Source organism: Maylandia zebra, linkage group LG7, assembly GCF_041146795.1.
Source record: "Maylandia zebra isolate NMK-2024a linkage group LG7, Mzebra_GT3a, whole genome shotgun sequence".
NCBI classification, from domain to species: domain Eukaryota; kingdom Metazoa; phylum Chordata; class Actinopteri; order Cichliformes; family Cichlidae; genus Maylandia; species Maylandia zebra.
The window spans coordinates 9,748,313-9,768,331 of NC_135173.1; the positions used below are offsets into that span (position 1 = coordinate 9,748,313).

Here is a 20,019-nt window from a genome sequence, read left to right on the forward strand (position 1 = left end):
CAGAATGGAGTATAGAGAGGCAAGTCCTTCACAGTCAGTGTAAAAGACTCGAAGCACAGAACTACAATCTGACCAGAACTGCAGAGCAGCTCTCTATCACTATGGGGGTAAGCATCATTTTGTGTCTTCCACGTATGTGCACTCTTTGGTGCCAGTGTTGCCATCTCCTGTTGTAGCAATGTAGCTTGGTGCATAAAGCCTTGGTTTCTGTAATAACAGCCGTGTCTATCCTTCGTTTATTAGGAGCTGGTGACTCAGAGGCAGAAAGTAAGAGAGGAGAGGGAGAGACTGCAGGCCCAGCTCGAGCACTTCAGGAGGTGTTTGACTCTACCGAACATTCACTGGGGCAGGGGCCAAGTGAACGGGCACACGCCGAGGTGACCTCTGACACAGACTCTCCAAAGCCTCTGACAGCGGAGGAACAGTAACAAGAACGGGCTGGAGCCGGGCCACTCTCCTCACTCGAAGCACTCGACGGAGCCAACAGTTGTCTTGTTACCCTTTTTGGACAGTCAATTCTGTCACATGACTGGTCCCAGATACACCTTACTACCTGCTATATTTGTATCACAGTAACTGTAATCCATGGTGTCCATGTAGAGCTTAAACGGTCTGATTCTTCCCATGGATTTCAACAACACTGCGTAGCTACGGCAGCATCGTTGTTAGAGTAACGCTAACCACTCCTACTTGAGTTGGCTTTCATGTACAGCAATGTGAAAAAGAGAGTACAACCTCTTTCAGTTCTAAGGTTTTACTTATCAGGACATAATCACAAAAATCATCTGGTCCTTAACAGTTCAAATGCAATATCAGTTGGACAATAACAGCAGTGTGTCAGAACTAAGTACACCTCACAGTTCAGTGCTTGAAGAACCACCTTTAGGAGCAATAACTTGAAGTAAACATTTTCTGTATGACTGCAGCAGTCTCTTACATCATTGTGGAAGAATTTTGGCTCAGTCTACTTTACAGCGTTGCTTCAGTTCACTGGGGTTTTCTTGCATTTGTTTATGCATGGCTCTCTCGAGGTCCTGCCACAGATTTTTAGACAGGCTGAGGTCTGGACATTGTCAGGGCCATTGGGCCTCATTCACTAGTATTTATGTAAATTTTTGTTACACAAGCGTGTATGAAAAAATGTTGTTGGAATCATAAATTGCGCCCAGCGCCCTTTTTTGTTTTACCAACACACGTTTGTTACTGAATCTGAATCCAACAGGATTCTGCAATCTTCATACTGCCACAGCCCGATTTCTCTATATATGTAAATGCATTGCCTCAAAGCGAAGTAGAGACAGCTGTGGTGATGTTGTTAAGACCTGCAGTGCTAAGGAAGAAAGCAGGAAAAAGTCTGACTGAAGAAACTGAAACAAGTTTGAACAACAGACTATAAAATAAAATAAAAAGAAAACAGCTGAAGAATGAGGAGCAGCTGATCTGTCCAAGATGAGAAACTCAATCCTTTCTTTTTCTAATATCTGTGGAGAAGTGCCAAGACACTGGATTTTAAGGAATCATATCCAGCGATACGACAGAAGTCATTTTAATGAAAAAAGAACATTTAATGTAAGATGAGATAAAGGGATATTGGAATACATTTAAATTAAAAGACCTCCACCTTTTCAATTTTTTATTTATTTAATTGTAATTCTGATAATCCTGATTTTATTATTCGTAGTAGTAGCAGGAGCAGTAATAATATTAGTATTTAAAGACAGGTGTTTACATTTTCTGAGACATTTCTCTGTACACTTGGCCAGGGGCACTTCTAAATTTCTTTATAGACTACAAACAAGTTTGCATATTAAAATATCGATGAATCACAGATTTGTGTATAACCACTGTTTGTGAATGAGGCCCACTGTCTTGCTGCACGACCTAATTTCTGCAAGTTGTTCCACTAAAATCGTGTAATTTGTTCAGATGCAACTTTGCAAACCTAAGCCATGCTGCCATGAGAGAAGAGGCTTTCTCCTGGCAACCCTTCCAAACAAGCCATACTAGTTCAGTCTCTTTCTAACTGTACTGTCATTAACTTTAACATTTAACATGCTGAATGAGGCCTGAGATGCAGCTCTTGGGTTTTTGCAGTTCCTCTGAGCAGTGCAGCGTTTGACCTTGGGGTAAATTTACTGGGGCGTCCACTCCAGGGAATGTTGGCAACTGGTTTGCATGTATTCCACTTGTTAATAATCTTTCACTTAAAAAAAATTGAAAATGGCCTCATAACTCTTTTAAAACAATTGCTTCTCAGATCACTGCTGATGTCTTATCTCCTTGGCACTTTGTTAAAACACACCTGAATGCTCCTGAGCTGCAAACTTCCAAAACTGCTTTTATAGAGGTTCTCACACTTGCTGATGGTCAATCAATCAGCCAGCACCTAGCTGCTCTTAATTGCTATAGAGGCAGTGAGGGTGTGCTTAGTTTTTCATGCACTGCTTGGAAATTCTGTTATAGTTTTTGGTGAAATTAATAATGACACGGTGTAATGCAGCATGCTTATCTGAGGTTATAGTTAAATAATGTTAGAACCCAGTAAGGACCAGATCATTTATTATGTGCTAATATGTTCATTCTTAGATTCGAAAGAGAGTGTGCTTTTTTTTTTTCCTTCACAAGACTGTATGCCCAGTGTACAGTCATATTTTCATATGGATTTAAAATGTTTCAGTCTACACTAAATAAATGTATCAGCAGGCACATATCTGTAGCTTCTCTGGGCAGCAATGAGGTAATCCGGGTGTGCAATGATCACCCAGTTGGACCTCAGAAAATAAAAATTGAGTCAAGGAATCAAGCACACCTCAGGCCTTAAACTTGACAGGATGCACTTGAAATGTAAGCAGAGGGAAACTTGACCGTCCTCTGTATTGTATGTTGTTGCTTAGTTATATATATCTGACAGATGAAGCGGTGTGTGTCGCTGGTAAAAGCTCTACGGAGCGTAGGGAACGTCTAAAATATCTATATAACAGCAAATGGTATCAATGGCATTTTTTAGGTCAGATTTTTTTAATGGGTAATGTCACTTGTGATAGATGAAGAGTTTTGTATGCTTTATCGGTTTAACCATTTGTCGTGGGAAGCCATATGCTTTGTTTAAACTGCTGCTGGTCAGAATGAAAAGGTTTAGAAATTTAAGGAGACTGGCACAGTCGGTGTTAGGTGACGCTCAAATGATTGAGAGGTGCACTGTGGATGGAGAAACGTCAGTCATGTACCTTTTTTTTTTTTTTTTTTGGATGGTACACCCGGGAGTCTGTGTCTCAAAGCCCTTAACATGACCATAAATGTTAGAGAGATAAATAAGTCATTGAAATGCAGATTCTGCATCACTTGAGCGAGGATTTCTCGCAGTTTTTGTCCAATTTCAACTGAAAACTACTTTCAGGAAGAGAAAAGCCAAACTATTTAGTTCACTATTCCAATTCATGTCAAAACTAATTTAAAAAAAGACACCTGTAATAATTATTTATTGTTTTATGCATAACCTAAGCGACAGAATAACAAACTATACCTTTCACTGGTATTTTGATGAGACTTCTTTTTGTTTAAGACAAAAAATAATGTCACTTGTTCAGTTTCTATCTACAAGCACAAGCACCGTAGCAATCCCGCCCTCCCCTCCAGTTCACCTGACCGTCCTGCGTCACTTTTTCCGTCTCCTCTGCAAACCTGCTGTGAAATCTTGCCTATTTGCTTCAATCCGTTGTTATGTAATTTATTATTTGGGCTGTATAATGGCAATGAATTATTTATTAACATACGGTATATTGCTGTAAATTCGGGTGTAAATTTACATTAAAATACTTGTAAAAACTCCTCACTGTTATTGTTGCATATCTGAGTTTTTACTTCTCTGAAATATTTATCAGAGGTCTGTGTTTGCATTTATTCAGCAAGTGGTCTTACACAGAATAGCTGATTAAAATGTACAAAATGTCATTATGTCTGACCCTCCATAGCTCAAAAAACAAAACAAAACAAACTGAGAGCAGCAACAAAAACTCCCAAGCCTTTGGAGGTCTTCAAAGTTTGCACACAAATTGTGTCCTCCATAATTATTATGAATGGATTTAATCATTGTAATTCTCAGACAGCGAGCATCTCCTGTGGACCTGGTGGTTATATTTGAAAGGATAGCATTACCAAGTTTTAATAACAGACTTTAACATGCACTTAAGGAGGCACTCTCAGTTGCTGTGATTGCTAGGTTTAAAAATAGTCCGCATCAATGTGCTGCTGACAGCATGCCCTCCCTTAGTCATTTCTTCACCTGATATTTTATTGCCTCAGTGTATGGGATTTAAACGACAGAAGTGGATACCGTTTGGATTTTTCTTTTTAATCATTAGTGTAAGGCATGTCTGCACAGGGGAAAAAAAGCCCTGATATCTAGTACAGTGTAAAAGTCTTGATACTCCCCTCATTTATTCATATTTTGCTTCCAAAGAGCTGGACTTTGTTTTAATGCTTTTAAAGTACTCTCAAGCAACAATTCACTAGACTTTCTAAAGGTGTTTCAAAGTTTTGCTTTAATTACTGGCTACTTTTTCACTCACTTTTAATTTAGTCCTTGTACCAACCACTTAACACTGGCCCATGAGTTATTACACCAGTCACCTAACTCAAGGGATGAATCAGTGTTATGTTTACACATAACTAATCAAGGAACCAATTTTAAATGTATGGACTTTGGCATTTTTTGTGACAGGCTGCTAGTAACAAAGATAAGTTTGATCAACAAGGTGATTTCCAGAGCGCTATTAGCCAAAACCGTGACATATCTTATCAGGGTCTGTAGTGTGCCATTAACAAATCTGAAGTACGCAAATGAAACTGAAACAAATGAAGGAGAAAAGAACGGTATCTGTAAGTCATGTCCATAGAAAACAAAATCCAGCAATGACCTGACACAGAACCTGAGATTCGACTCGATCTACTATCTACTGTTCACGGACCATCTGAAATGGTCTCACTGTAAAGGTGGGTGTCAAGAAGGCAGCCTCAAGGAAGGGAAATCATGAGAAAAGGCTGAGATGCCAAATTACACAAGAACTAGACTGAAAATCAGGGGCAACAGGTTTTATGAAGTGATGAATCCAAATTTGAAATTGTTGGCTCAAATCGTCAATATGTATGAAGTAGATCAGGAAATGTGTACAACTGTGAGTGTGACCCATTTGTACAACACGGTGGAACATCAGTCATGGATTGGCCTCCCCATAGCCCAGACCTCAGTATTAATAAAGCAGTATGGCGTCATTGCAACAGAGAATGCAACAAAACGCAGCCAACATCCAAAGAAGACCTTTAAATGTCCTTCAAGAAGCCCAGAGAGCTATTCCTGAACATCGGTTCAAGAAATTACAAAAGAAACACAGGCTGTGCTGGAGAATAAAGGTGGTCCTACCAAATATTAACTTTCAAGGTTTTTAGAATTGTATGTTTCTGCCTATTTCCATTTATTGCACCTATTTCCCATTCTGTACTCAGTAATGTACTTGTCATATATATATATATATTTTAGTCCCAGAATTAAAGGGACATCAGTTTTTGAAAAATGAGTTCTGGTCTCTGTTTTTTTGTTTTTGTTTTTAAAGGGTCTACGTGGTCTCCAGCTCAGATAAGATGGTATGGAATAAATACTATACCGTGGATAAGCATTAAGTCAACAAACCCTATCTCAGTTCATTTAAAAAAAAAAAAAAATAACACGAGATTTTCCTGAAAAGATTTTTCACGATTGGGAGGTTTTGATGACCACATTTGAAGCTGCTGTATGACCTGATGCTCCAAAATCAGCAAAAGATTATTTAACTGCATTCCGTGCAGTGACTGTGAAGACCATAACATGCGATTCAATTTCACATCCATAAAAACAGAAACATTTTCTGTGTTCTGCAGCGCAGTGTGATCCTAAACCGATTCTTCTCTCTTATCTCGAAAAAAAATGTTTCAACTTCAAAACACAAGCACAAAGTAATTGTTATGTTATATGTCGCTTTATATTTCTTGCCTGAAGGAAAACTTCTGCCTTGACATTTATTTGACAGGTTTAGCCAAACTAAAAGCTGTGCACATAAGATAGAAATGATTACTTTTAGTTTTGCTATCATCAGGCATGATTTAATGCAAGTTCACACTTAGAGTTTGCACCACTCCTATATCACATGCATTTTTTGAGAACACCTAAGCAATTTTAGTCAAGTAGGTAGCTGGACTTTGATTATACTACAATATTTCCCCACTGCAAATGACTGCTTTTACTTTTATAAAACTTATGAACACTTTTTTGAACTTCTGGCTAAAATAGATCACTCTCTTTAAGATGAGAAGGGGATTCAAACTATTGCCCACAAAACATCAGACTTAGATTGTTTTTCTCTACATAACATCTCATCCTATTGAGAACAAACATCACGGAGAGATGTGTTTCAGTCTCTTTGTCATTGTGATGAATCGTTACCATGTTTTTAATGACCGCAGGTTGGAAAATGATTTGGTTGAGAATACTGATACACAGAGGGACAATTCCAGGAGTTTGCGGCCTCCATTAGCATGACTATGGAGATCATCAATCTGCTGCTCGTTCTTTCAAAAAATAGATTTGTTTGAGTGCAATTTTTAATTTCTAACCAACTGCATCTAAGATATGTAACATTATTTGACCGTGATGCTTGGCTATTAAGAGCAAAGACATATTAAGTATTATTACTTATTTATTAAAACTTCCTAGATTAATAATAATGGGAATATTATTTAAAACATTTTAACACGTTTATTTATTTATGCACTAAGGAAGGGGTGCTGCAACACACCCAACACCCCTACCTCCCTGCTCATGGAAACATCTGGCTCAGAAAGCTTCTGGAAGCTTATCACCAGATAGTTGTTCTCTGCAGAGACATAAAAGATAAGATGAACCATGGAAATGCAGGCAAACAACTGAGCCAAAAGTCAACATCCATATCACAGATAATCATTAAGTCAACAAACCCTAACTAATTTACACTCACCTGTTACAACAATGATCTCATTGCTCTTGGAGCGGACTCGGAGGGTGCTGAGATCATTCTGAGGGTCAGTATCTCTGATCACGCTCCGGGCTAATGCCACAAGGTTTTGAAGTTGCTCTGCATACTATACAGTCATGGACTGATCCAAAGTTGATCTGATGGGGATGCCTTAAAACTAATTAATTTATTCAGAAATTCATCAGACATTCAGACTTCATTTTAAGATTTTCCTGGATAAATATTCTTTTTGGCAGAGGTGTAGTGCTTCCGGTGTGGTAACCTAGTCATTACCACACAGACAAGGGCCGTCAGTCATGAGGGATGCTCTCTACAACATCTGGACATAGCCAGTGGCCGTTTGACCCCCCTGCACCTCCTGAAGCTCCATTGTTCCACTGAAGGAAAAAGCACCCCAGACCATTATGCCGCCTCCTACACTGTGGAGCGTTGAAAACATCTCAGGTGGGATCTGCTTGTCCTGCCAGTAATGTTGGAAACCATCAGGACCCTCAAGGTTCAATTTTTTCTCACCAGAGAATAAAACTTTCTTCCAACTTTCAATGACCCGTGTTTGGTGCACTCTTGCAAAGTCCAAACGGTCAGTTCTGTGGTGTTCAAGGAGACGAGGATGGTGAAATTTTTGGGGGTCTTCCACTTGACTTTTTTGTTCCATAACCCTCAGGACCTTTTAAGAAATTCCAAATGACTGTCTTACTGCTCCCACCTCAGCAGTGATGGCACACTGCGAGAGACCCTGCTTTTGCAGTTCAACAACTTGACCACGTTCCAAAAGGGAAACTTTTTTTGCCTTTGCCATCAGAACGTCATGACAGTGTGAATACCTGACAGAAAATGACAATGAATCCACATTTTTGCACAGATTTGGCCTTTTAAAGGCATGTGATCCTAAACTTGCGATCAGCTATAAAACAGCCTGTTTCAGTTTAAGCGTTGTTTTCAATAAACTGCATGCTCAAAAGAATGTTTTGTCTCACTCACATTTCTTCTTGCTGCATATTGAAGCTCTACTTGGAACCTTGTTAAGCTCCAACCATGCAAAATATGATTTTTTGCCATTTTTCAAGTGTTCTTAAACTTTTGATTGTATATAACGTTGGTATTGGTATTACGATTGATATACTTTGTTTCTATCCTCTAAGTTTAGTTTGAGCTCACTTAACTGTGTAACAAATTATTTTTTGGAAATGAAAAACATGTACTATGAATAATGTCTGAACCTTTTTGGTTTGACTATTTTATTTATTGTCTGTAATACATTTAAACAACAGAAGCTGACCCAAAATGCTTTAGACTCAGGACGATCTATATTCCAGGTCTCCAGAAAGTGATATTTTAAAATAAATAAAAAGCTGAAAGGTGTTTTACTTTATTAAGTAATTATTGTGCAATCACTGTGATTTAGTGGTTGTCAAAATGTTGTCATGAACAGTAACTTGAAAAAATCCTAAAACCTGACATGACATGAAGCAGGACAGACAAACCGACACTGAACTGAAGGAAACAGAGGACTTAAATACACAGAAGGGTAATGAGAGAAGTGGACACACCTGGGGAAACACAGCTAACGCAAATAAACAAGATGCCACAGGGGAAGTAAAACTAAACAAATGGAACATGAAAACACAAGACTTTCAAAATAAAACAGGAAACATGGAAAGACATGAACTGGGACACGCAAGCTTACACAAGAGACAGCGAGAGGGAGCGAGAGAGGGAGAGGGACACAGAGGAGAGAGACACAAAGGGAACCTACATAGACAAGGAGATAACACGTGACAAACAGAAAAAGACTAATAAACAAGGAGACACGGGTGAATCACAAAGACTAAAACTCACCCAGAGCATCCTGACCAAATGTGTCACAGTCTGGTACATAAATTGCTCTATTGCTGACCGCAAGGCACTGCAGCAGGTGGTGAAAACCGCTCAGCGCATCACAGGGACTCCACCTCCTGCCACTGAGGATGTCCACAAGAATAGATGTCTACGCCGAGCAAACATCATTCTCAGGGACTCCTCATCCTGCCAAGACACTCTTCCAGCTCCTCCCCTCCAGAAGGCGCTACAGGACCCTTCAGACTAAAACCAGCAGGTTTAGGAACAGCTTCTGTCCCACAGCTGTCACCCTACTGACCTCAGTCCCCTGCTGAACCTTTTCATCCACACTCACTCAATCCTTCTACACTCCTAGTGACCACGATCATTGCTGTCATTCATTCTCAGTATTCACCATATTCTCACATTGGTTACGGCTATAGATTTTAGGACACTGACATACATAGTCTCTGTTATAATGCGTACACTGTTCACTGTTATAGTCAGTTCAGAGCGCTACGCTTCCACTACTGTAGATATATTCATAGCACTCTGTAGATCTGTTTGCCACACACTGGTACATCTATGTATGTATTTATGTAGCACATCTGTGTATTTGTTCATAGTACATCTGTATATTTGCCCATCTGTATAGCAATGTAGAACATCTGTATGCTATACAGGCCATCTGTATATCTGTACATATGTATACAACAGTATACATATGTATACACAATGTACATTTGTCTGTAGCTCATCTGTATATTTGGTCTCTCTGTACATAATTCTGTTCATAACTATTACACCATTTATCCTGCCCTTATCTGTATATATCTGTATATTTGTTCTCCACTTAACTTATCTGTATATAATCTGCTCTTATTGCACTTACTGCTCTTTCACTTCTGGTTAGATGCAAACTGTATTTCGTTACCCTGTATTTATACATGTGTAATGGCAATAAAGTTGAATCCTAAACCCTAACTAATAATAACAATACAGGAACTTAACATAAGAAATCAAAAATACAAAATAAACTTAAAATATATTTTGCATTTTGACACTTTATAGGTTAAAAGTATCAGTATTGGTATTGTATTAGCAATAATGGACCTGTATTTACTTGGTATTGTTTTTTTCTGTTTGTTTGTTTGTTTGTTTTTTCATTTTAAAGCATGACATTATTATGTAGTTGTAGGAGTAATTTCTTGAACTAAGCAATCATTGTGGTGTACCAGTTTAAGATGAAAAAATATACATAAAATCAGGCCTTTACTCATGTGTTATTACTGCTCCAGCACAGTATTGACCTAAATGATCAAAAGTGAATACATACTTTAACTCACTGTGCCAGCACCTTCTTTCCTCAGTCTCATTTCTTGAGGATGATAAGAAACAGTGTGGTTCTTGGACAATGACAACTTTGAGAACCTGTTCTTGAAAAATATCAGTGAGCTCATCAAGCGGTACTGTACCAACCTGGACTGTAACTGATTTGCTTTTCCCTTTTATTAATTTGCATGTTTATGGACATCAGCTCGCTTTAATTCTATTCATTCTGACATAAACGTTTCTTCTGCACTTCCAGGTGTTGATCATACACGTGAAGCCCAAAGATCTCAGTCAGGCATACAGAAGTGTACATCTCCCTGGATGAAATCCAAGATGTCAGTGAATGTTAAGTTGCACCAAAACATTTCGAGACGAGTATTAGTTTATTTATCCAAGACATTGAAACGTGTCACCAGTGAACTGAAAAAATAACGCTGTCTTGCCATCTAGTGGTGACAGTGTGCACAGCCTCACAATGTATGTGGTCTTCTTATGATGTGATTAAAAATGGCTTCAAGGACAGACATTGTTATTTTGCCTCCTTCTTTTCTTCTCTCAGCTGAAACATTCATCTCATCCATGTCTTTCAGCGTGCACACATCAATAGCCATCACTTCACTCCTTCTGTAGCCAACCAGGATACTCTAGTCCCAAGGGAGAACCTGTCTGAGGATAAGGAAGAGTCTGATCAGCAGGAGGAAAAAGAGGACGAGGAACAAGATGAATAAAGTATCAGGGCAATGAAGCTGTTTCTGAGACCTACCGGGAGTATGTGGATAGTGAGTCAATGTCAAGATAGTGGAATGTGTGTACATACGTTACCTCAAGGGTAATTTGGATTTGATATGACGGAAACAGTTAAAAAGTGACCCATATAGTGGATATAAAAACAAATTTTTTCATGTAATTGGTTCTCAAAATATTTGATACTGATATGCAATGCTAGGCATACACCGTATTTGACATTTATTGGATTATATAATGATCCAGAGGTGACTTGCATCCAGAGGTTAAGGTGATAAATTCCCTGATTCTGGGAACTAATGTCTAATGAGTTCAAAGAGTCCATTAGAACATTCATCTGGGACAGATGTGTGATACTCTTTGGCATCATTGTTGACCATAACCATGACCGGAAGTTGGAAAATTATGATTTGGAAGAAGACGCTGATACACACGGAGACAATTCAAAGAGTTTGCAGCCTCCATGAGTATGAGGATGGAGCTCATCAATCTGCTGCTCTTCCTTTATGACCTTTTTACAAGCTAATCATTCAAAAAACAAACAAACAAACTGAAAAATAAATCTAAAATTTGCTTTCGTACAATTGTGTGTTGAAAGATGCATTTGTAGCACCTGGTGACAAGGCTATGTGACATAATTTGACCATGGTGCCTGGTTATTTAAAGGCAGAAAAGATAAATAACAACAGAAATATTATTTAAAACATTTTAAAACTTTTCTGTCTTTCTTTCTTTTTCTTTTTGCACTTAGCAGGTGGTGCTGCAACACACCCAACACCCCTACCTCCATGCCCATGGAAACGTCTGGCTCAGGAAGCTTCTGGATGCCTATCACCAGATAGTTGTTCTCTGCAGAGACATAAAAGACAAGCTGAACCATGGAAATGCAGGCAAACAACTGAGCCAAAAGTCAACAACTACATCACAACAACTAAAATCATTAAGTCAACAAACCCTAACTAATTTACACTCACCTGTTACAACAATGATCTCATTGCTCTTGGAGCGGACTCGGAGGGCACTGAGATCATTCTGAGGATCAATATCTCTGACTGCGCTTCTGGCCAATACCACAAGTTGTCGAAGTTGCCCTGCATATTGTAGAGTCATGGACTGATCCAAAGTTGATCTGATGGGAACACCTTAAAAGAAATTCATTCATTCAGAAATTCATCAGACATTCAGACTGTATTTTTAATATTTTCCTGGATAAATATTATTTTTGGCAGAGGTTTAGTGCTTCCTATTTGAATAGCTGAGAGCATCAGTCATGCACATGTTTGAGCTGTTACTTGTTTACACACACTGATCAGGAATAACTGAGCAAAAGTGGTCAAACAGATTAAATTTACAAACATAAAGTCATCTGTCTGACCATTTTCATCAGTTCTTACATGGTGCTTTCAGTTCCCTCCTCCCTGGATATGTCTTCTCTCTCTGTTTCACACTATCCTGTGGGACTCTTGCCCACACACTCTAACTTTGAGGCCCTCTCACTCCCTCTCTTATTCTCTAGTGAATTTTGAATGTCACAGTTACAGATGTATGTGACAGCTCAGGTGGAGCGCAGGATTCATCCAGAGGAGAGCTGCTTTATTATTATTTATTATTATTATTCCACGGTGTAAACCTGGACTCTAACACTTGATCTAAGCACACATTTTTTCTTCTTCTGTATGCCATGTGAGGTTATGTATTTTTTTAAATTACTACTAAATACTGTAACATTCAGACATTAATCTGCTCTCATTTTTTTAGTCATTTTTTCTCTCAACTGTTGCATTTTCACAGATATTTAAATGTTCTATATTACAGATCTGAGAGAAGGAGAAAAACAAACTACATAAAAATGATCTTTGGTGTTGCAGAGCTTTATGACTGCATAATTTGACAAAAAATCTTAAACACTGCAAATCTATTATTTAAAAAAAATATCTCAGTTGCCTAATGCATCTTGTACCGTGGCTTCGCTGTAGTTCTCTGAAAGGGAAACCAAATACAAATGAACTACAATAATAACTGTGTCCATGGGCCAGATTTATTAATGCTCTCCTCTAGAGCACAACTATCTTTTGGCATTAAAAAGCAGCTGTTGGGATTTAATGAAGAGGCACGGTATCGGTTATGGTACTGAAAGCAGTTTAACAGTAAATTTAACATAGTAAAAGGTGACATTATATTGTTTTGGGGGTTTGTGACAGTTAGAGTGCTCAGTTATTTGAAATGAGAAGGCTAAATGTTATCAGAGAGTGTGTAATTTTAAATGGAAATAGACTGGTACTTACACGGCATTTTTCTACTTTAACTGAGCACTGAAAGTGCTTTGTGGCGAGTGGATGACTCAAAGCTGTGAGCACAGCACTCTGTCCTATAACACTTCATTCTGTCCTCATGTAGAATGTTTAGAGCTGAGTCCCTTTCTGGTCCTCTGTAGTAATAGTATTTTACTGAAACTGAGCAAAACTGAGCTGCATTTCAGCTTTTTAACTGCATTTCTGCACAGAGATCAATACAAAATGAAAACATCTCTTCACACCTTTTTTCAGCAGTGTGTACACAGAGCGATTTGGATCGTTCTTCACGCACATGCTCACGTTCTAATGGCAAACAGTGCTGGTGTAAGAAAACGTGTTAACCATGCAGTTACACTGTGTTGTTTTTGTTAGGCAATAACTTGCTCCTTTGTAATCCTTCATGGAGCCACTAATCTGTGCTGCTCTTGCTAGTTATTTACTGAAATGAACTGTCGATAGCTATCAGCTACAAAACTAACACCGTGCCTCTTCGGAAAACCCCAACAGTAACTTTTTGACACCAAAAGAGGGTTTTAAGCTGCCGCAGACCATTATTTTTGTCTTTTACCTTAATTAACTTTCTTCCATTTCAACTAATTATAACATCCATGAATATTTTATTTCCTCTGTGAAAAAAAGCGACAGAGCATCATTCTGAGCAGTACTGCTCTGCTTTTTGGTGTTGCTTACCATCTGGATCGACGACTAGCGTTCCAATAACACCTTTAGTGGCTTCAATCCTCTTCATTTGTGCCTCAACTTCCTCACCCTGCTCAACCAAAAACACGATCAGGCGCACGTTTACATAAAAAATGTGGCTTTTCCAGAACTGATAAAACTGTAATCAACCTGATGGTTGAGGGATTTCGTGTCCCATTTAAAGTTAGAAAATGTTAAATATATTCTAAAAGAAAAAAAAAGGCATTTTTATTAATGTATGTGGCCTATTTACACCCTGCTTCTCGACTGTTAGTGCGATAACAAATTGGAATGATTTATAACAATGTCTTACAAGTATAAGTGGCAGCAGGCATACTCAAGTAATGGGAGTAAAGTCACCCCCATTTGACTTTACTTACTTATCGGAAGTGTCATTCATTTTCAGATACTAAGTGTAGCTTGCTAGAATCAAATGACAGAACAAATACTAAGGCTTTCTGTCTTATATAGTTCATAATCCATCGTGATTGTGTGATTAGTTTCGTATAATATTACTGAAATGTAGTAAAGAGAAAATAAAAATATAACATAATAAATGAACACAAAATTAAATATAAAGCCAAGACTCCTACTTTGAGTGGTTATTTGATAGTGGTTTGTATCATTTCGGGTTGTAAACCTGTTATAATACTTGTATCCCCTTAAAAAGAACGGTAGCTGATAAGTACTGGCAGGTTGATGTATTGTTCACCTTGTTTGGTAAACATAAACATAATTAAAGTTATCATTATGTAGGCTTCTGCTGTTGTGATTTGACGCTATATAAATAAAACTGAATTGAATTGAATTAAAAGTTGTTCATAAAGTCGTACCATTTCGTCGGCCTTCTTGCTCTTTTTGTGCGTCTCTACGGTCTCTCTGTTGCCAAGAGAAACGGAAGAGACGTCAGGAGCGAGCGGAAGTGTAGCGTAGCCGTCATTGTGTGGAGGTGTGTTGTGTTCTGTTTATCCTGCCTGCGAAAATGCCGGAGTTAGCGGTGGAAAATGTGGTCGTTCACCCCCTTGTGTTGCTCAGCGTGGTGGATCATTTCAACAGGTCAGTGAGATCTGTATTTAAGTTCCGTCTTATTATCAATATTGGACTCCAAAGTGTCCTGAAGTGTGACGCCGCAGCTAGGCTAAGCTAAGGTTAGCCATGCTGAGTCAGAGTGCCGTTAGCTAGTTAGCTTCTTAAAGTGTCAATGTACTGTATGAGCTGTTAATGAATCCTTAAAACAATGTTATTCATTAGCATTTCTACAAACTAATCCACGTACCCGAACAGTTTGATCTGGTGTCATTAAACATGACGGAGCTGTGCACTGACTCTAGCTTAGCTTACAGGTTAGCTAACGAGTCAGACTGTATGGGCTCCATTGATTACATTTTTACAGAAATCTGTGACGATAACAGCTTCCTCTGCTCGTTTCTTTTTTAAATTCTTGAATCTACAGGATAGGAAAAGTGGGAAATCAGAAACGAGTGGTCGGTGTCCTCCTGGGGTCATGGCAGAAAAAAGTTCTGGACGTCTCAAATAGTTTTGCAGGTAAAGTACATCCTCAGACATCTTTTCACCTTAAAATACTTAAGCCAAGCATTTACACTGTCCATTTCCACTGTAATATGTTTATATCTTTAGAAAATATATGTTCACGGAATGTGTTTTAGTTAGAACAGTCAGAAACGGACACGTTATGACTCCAGTGCCTGTGTTAGGTTCTTGATTATCTTATTCCCACATATCTTTTAACTTTGTCTACCAAGTCCAGCAGCATCTCACAGTCTGTGATTTCTGCTTTATTTTATTTTCTTGCATTTAATAACCATTAAACATCTTTGTCATTTGAAGTAAAGAAATCTCTGGTATTCTGTTTCTGACCTTTGCTTTTCAACCTCTTTTTGACACAAGCATGTCCACTAAACATATGGGTGACCAACCTGATTCATTTTCTGCCATGTTAATATAGACAAATGCTGTTTCTAAAGCAGTGATAAAACATTTGTTCAAACACTTATGTTTGTTTTCATTTTAAAGCTTGGAATCATTTTTATGAAGTTGTATGTGCCTGGACATGGCGCAGTGCGTTCATAACAGCCAGTTTTTACCCAGATTGTCCTGACAACACATCATCACTACCTTTAAGGGCTCAGTACACTGGTCACGTTGGTGACTTCATGTGCTATCGGTAGCGTCAGCACACAGCCGGTGTATAATTTAGCCGGTGCAGTGTTCTTCTGAATAATTGATCAGACAAAATCTCCACATCAGCGCTGATATAGGAGGAAGAGAAGTCAAAAGCAAAAATAAAGCATTTTTCCACAAAGTCTCATCTTTTCAGACTAATGCAACATCTTTGTATAAGCTGTGAATCTCTTTTGTAGTGATATAGCATTAAAACAGTGGTCAAAACTGACAGTTACACACTTGTGTCTTCAACACAAGTCTGCAGTGGCACAACACACCAGATTACAAAAATTGAGAGGTGCACAGCTGGCAGAAACAGACTTGCGACAGCAGATGTGACGTCAGTTTATATTCAGCTTTGCTATACAGTGGATATAATGGGGTCTTCACACCTACAAATCCCTATATGCTCTTGCTCCCCAGTATTTATCTGACATTCTCCTCCCCTGCGCCATATCCTTATTCATTTAATTATTATTTTTCTTTGTTCTAACTATTAAGCGATTACAGGACACCAGTGTAAAAATAAGTGATGTACCAGTTTAAGAAGATCTATTAAGTCAGGGTTGTCTCATGTCTCATTACTTCCTGCTACAGCACAGAATATGTATTCTGAGCCAGTTTTTAAACACACTCTCAAGTTGTTTTTGTTTTTTTTCCTCCCCAGTGCCATTTGATGAGGATGACAGGGATGACTCAGTTTGGTTCCTGGACCATGACTACTTGGAGAACATGTATGGCATGTTCAAGAAAGTTAATGGTAAAAGCAGTGCTTCTGTCTCTTAAATTAGTATGTTTTTAATGTTAGTGTGTCATTCATACATTTGCGTTCACTTTTTCAGCCAGAGAACGAATAGTTGGCTGGTACCACACAGGACCCAAATTACACAAGAATGACATTGCCATCAATGAGCTCATCAAGCGGTACTGTACCAATTCGGTAAGTAACTGATTTGCTTTTTCCTTGTATTAATGTGCATGTTTGTGGACATCAGCTCGCTTTAATTCTAATCATTCTGACATAAACGTTTGTTCTACACTTCCAGGTGTTGGTCATCATAGACGTAAAGCCCAAAGATCTCGGTCTGCCCACAGAAGCATACATCTCTGTGGAGGAAATCCATGATGTAAGTGATCGCTAAGGGGCAACAAAAGTTGGAACAAGTACTTTGTTTAGTTGTTTTTCCTCAGATCAGATTAAAAAAATCTTAATTCATATGGATAATTCCTTCTTTCTAGGATGGCACTCCTACGTCCAAGACATTTGAACATGTCACCAGTGAGATTGGAGCTGAGGAAGCAGAAGAAGTGGGAGTGGAGCACCTGCTGAGGTACTGAACAAACATTTGAATTTAAACACATTAATGCTACACTGTTAGTGGAATAGAAATTTCAATAAACAAACAATAAGTGGTATAACAGTACACAGCATCAACTGTGCATTGCTAGGGCTGCATGATTATGGCAAATTTTATCACAATTATTTTGATTGGTGTTGAGATAAAAATTGATTTTAGTGACAAAAATGTTTTAATTAGACTTTGATATAAACATAACTATGCTTTAATGTTCCTGCTGATGTAAAAATCTCTGTATCAACATAACATTCATCCTCGTTCGCCTAAATTGCACCTCTCAGAAGAAGAAAAATAGAAATAAAGAAATTGGACCAAAATTTAACACACAATTAAATTAACCGGGCACTGCGTTCACTTTTACACTGTGCTTCATTTCTTTTAATTAAAACGTTTTTGCCAACATATAAAATTTTTATTCAGCTGGCTTAAATGCATAAAAGGCAAAATATAAAATCCTTTGTAACTGCATGGATGTGAAGTGACAAAGTTCTCATGAGTTGTGATATACCTCTTCATGTCCCATGCAATATTTAGTTGTTCTTGTCAGAGGGAATAACATATCTTTTGTCCACTGTGCTGATCAATTTCTTGCAGTCTTTGTTACTCACTGTCTTTAGTGAACATGCGCCTCTGACCAAGTGTAATGTGGTTGTGCTGAGGATACATCACATTAGCAACCACTGCATTGTCTCTACAGAGACATCAAAGATACAACGGTGGGCACACTATCACAACGCATCACAAACCAGGTTCACGGCCTAAAGGGACTCAACTCTAAGCTGTTGGACATCCGCTCTTACCTAGAGAGGGTGGCTGCTGGCAAACTTCCCATCAACCACCAGATCATCTACCAGCTGCAGGATGTTTTCAACCTGCTGCCTGATGTAAATCTACTGGTAAGTTGTTTATGTTTGAGGTCTGTTTACTTTATTTTTAATCTGGCAGCTTTTTAAGTGCAAGAGATTATAAAACACGTATAGCTGTATGCTACTTTGGGAATTTCATGTTTGCACTAAATTAAAGACGTGGCTGTTACCTTTTTTTTTCTTTTCTTTTCATTAAATTTTTACAAATACTTTAATAATCAATGCAGAAACGTAATAAGGAAAACTGTGTTTAGTGTGATAGTGTTTTTAAACAAAACTCAAAAATGAACTGGCATTTTCAATATCGTGATAAAATATTCATATGCCTTACTAATGTGTTTTTAATTGCTGTGATAAACAAAACCTTTGGTGTGAATATGAGCTCTGTGTGTGTTTGGGGGGGGGGTCTTATCGTAAAAATCTGTGGTCAAATACTGCATCAAATAGCAATATTAAATGTCTTTTATTATACATAATAAACTACTAAGATGTTTGCTGGGATAATATGTAAGTTTTTTTTATTTTGCAGGAGTTCACAAAAGCCTTTTACCTAAAGACCAATGACCAGATGTTGGTGGTCTACTTGGCCTCGCTCATACGCTCTGTGGTGGCTCTGCACAACCTGATCAACAACAAGATTTCCAACCGAGATGCAGAAAAGAAGGAAGGACAGGAAAAGGAGGAAGGCAAGAAAGAGAAGAAGGATGACAAAGAGAAAAAAGATGACAAGGAGAAAGAAAAAGAGAAGGAGAAAGCAGACGGTGCCAAGAAAGATGAGAAGAAGAAAAAATAGTGAGCATTCTTCCTCTGCGGTCCTCTCTCAAATCACACCGCCATCTTCTGGATGGTGCTCTACTTTGTGTCCACAGGCACAGCTCTGTATGTGGGTCTCGGGCTAAAAGTAGGACTCTATATGGGGAACGGTGTCATTTGAGATTTGGTCTCATGGTCACAAACGGCACTCTCAAAGACTTGTTATCCTACAGAGATGATGTTGTTTGCTCGTCGGTGTTGGCCAGTGTGAGAACATGCTGTGTCCTGTTTTCATAGTTGCCATAGCCTCGATGTTGCAAACACCCGGTGTTGCTTTTTTTCTTTTCTTTTTTTTTTTTTGTATGTTCGAGGAAATGTTTCTGTATCACTCATTAAACTTGGATCATATTATAAGATGATTGTTCTGATTCTGTCTTTACATTTTTACACATTGTTTATCCTTAATATTTAAAAGCAGACATGTGGTAAAGTCACTGTTATAATTTTAGAATTGTGACTCCACTTATTATTATGGAAGGGGAAGTTGAGTTGGAGAAAAACAAATGTGCAAGTGCTTACGCTGTGTGTGTTTGTGTAAACTGGTAGGGCAGTTTTAACTTGACAAATTGCCAACTGTCAACTGATATAGCTGACTTGTTTTAAAGCGATACTACATAAATACAGCAAAACTAAGCTTTAATTTAAATACTTAAGGCAAGAAAGCCAGGGGAATAATGTTCCCCTGTAGAGAAACTGTTATTAATAGAGCATAATGGGAAAAGAAAATACTTCAGATCTTTTAGAAATTGCACACAATTTGTTTTCACATTTGAAGCTCATCAAGCAGATGATGCAAAGCAATGTCCTCAGCAAAGGTTCTGACTAGTCTGAAAGACACAGCTAGCACCTTAATGAGTAATAACCCAGT

General features: G+C 38.3%; 3 protein-coding genes across 10 annotated transcripts in view; 2 read left to right on the forward strand and 1 right to left on the reverse strand.

Annotated features, from left to right (window-relative positions):
- LOC101486128 (genetic suppressor element 1) overlaps positions 1-3,836 on the forward strand; it is a 39,832-nt gene extending 35,996 nt beyond the window's left edge. For all 7 annotated transcript variants that reach the window (XM_004553355.3, XM_023152457.3, XM_023152460.3 and 4 more), the window contains exons 15-16: positions 4-107; positions 244-3,836. In XM_004553355.3, the coding sequence (XP_004553412.2) occupies positions 4-107; positions 244-381 (242 nt within the window). In that variant the 3' untranslated portion in view covers positions 382-3,836. The remainder of the gene's footprint in view (positions 1-3; positions 108-243) is intronic.
- Positions 3,837-10,343: 6,507 nt separating this feature from the next.
- LOC105940937 (dynein light chain roadblock-type 2) lies at positions 10,344-14,873 on the reverse strand. Of its 2 annotated transcripts, none has more exons than XM_076885707.1 (5): positions 14,764-14,873; positions 13,922-14,000; positions 11,912-12,079; positions 11,722-11,786; positions 10,344-10,855 (listed from the first exon to the last, which is right to left on the reverse strand). In XM_076885707.1, exons 1-5 carry the CDS (start codon positions 14,764-14,766, stop codon positions 10,838-10,840), a joined length of 333 nt encoding a protein of 110 aa, XP_076741822.1. In that variant the 5' UTR covers positions 14,767-14,873; the 3' UTR covers positions 10,344-10,837. The 2 variants fall into 2 exon arrangements, with proteins under 2 accessions (XP_076741822.1, XP_076741821.1); XM_076885706.1 differs by having other exon boundaries at positions 10,344-10,859.
- On the forward strand, positions 14,847-19,505 carry psmd7 (proteasome 26S subunit, non-ATPase 7). The gene is made up of 8 exons (XM_004553353.4): positions 14,847-14,986; positions 15,384-15,475; positions 16,782-16,874; positions 16,957-17,054; positions 17,161-17,241; positions 17,354-17,445; positions 18,170-18,368; positions 18,868-19,505. Exons 1-8 carry the CDS (start codon positions 14,913-14,915, stop codon positions 19,129-19,131), a joined length of 993 nt encoding a protein of 330 aa, XP_004553410.1. The 5' UTR covers positions 14,847-14,912; the 3' UTR covers positions 19,132-19,505.
- The last annotated feature ends 514 nt before the right edge of the window (positions 19,506-20,019 follow it).

Excerpts from the sequence above, each read along its gene's own strand:
- LOC105940937 (XM_076885706.1), bottom strand. Across the intron at positions 11,787-11,911 it reads TGAGATCATTGTTGTAACAG|AGAACAACTATCTGGTGATA; the intron begins GTGAGTGTAAAT and ends ATGTCTCTGCAG. Across the intron at positions 10,860-11,721 it reads ACGTTTCCATGGGCATGGAG|ACAGGTTCTCCCTTGGGACT; the intron begins GTAGGGGTGTTG and ends CCTTATCCTCAG.
- psmd7 (XM_004553353.4), top strand. The coding sequence starts at position 14,913 with ATGCCGGAGTTAGCGGTGGAAAATGTGGTCGTTCACCCCCTTGTGTTG. Across the intron at positions 14,987-15,383 it reads GTGGTGGATCATTTCAACAG|GATAGGAAAAGTGGGAAATC; the intron begins GTCAGTGAGATC and ends TTGAATCTACAG. Across the intron at positions 18,369-18,867 it reads TGCCTGATGTAAATCTACTG|GAGTTCACAAAAGCCTTTTA; the intron begins GTAAGTTGTTTA and ends TTTATTTTGCAG.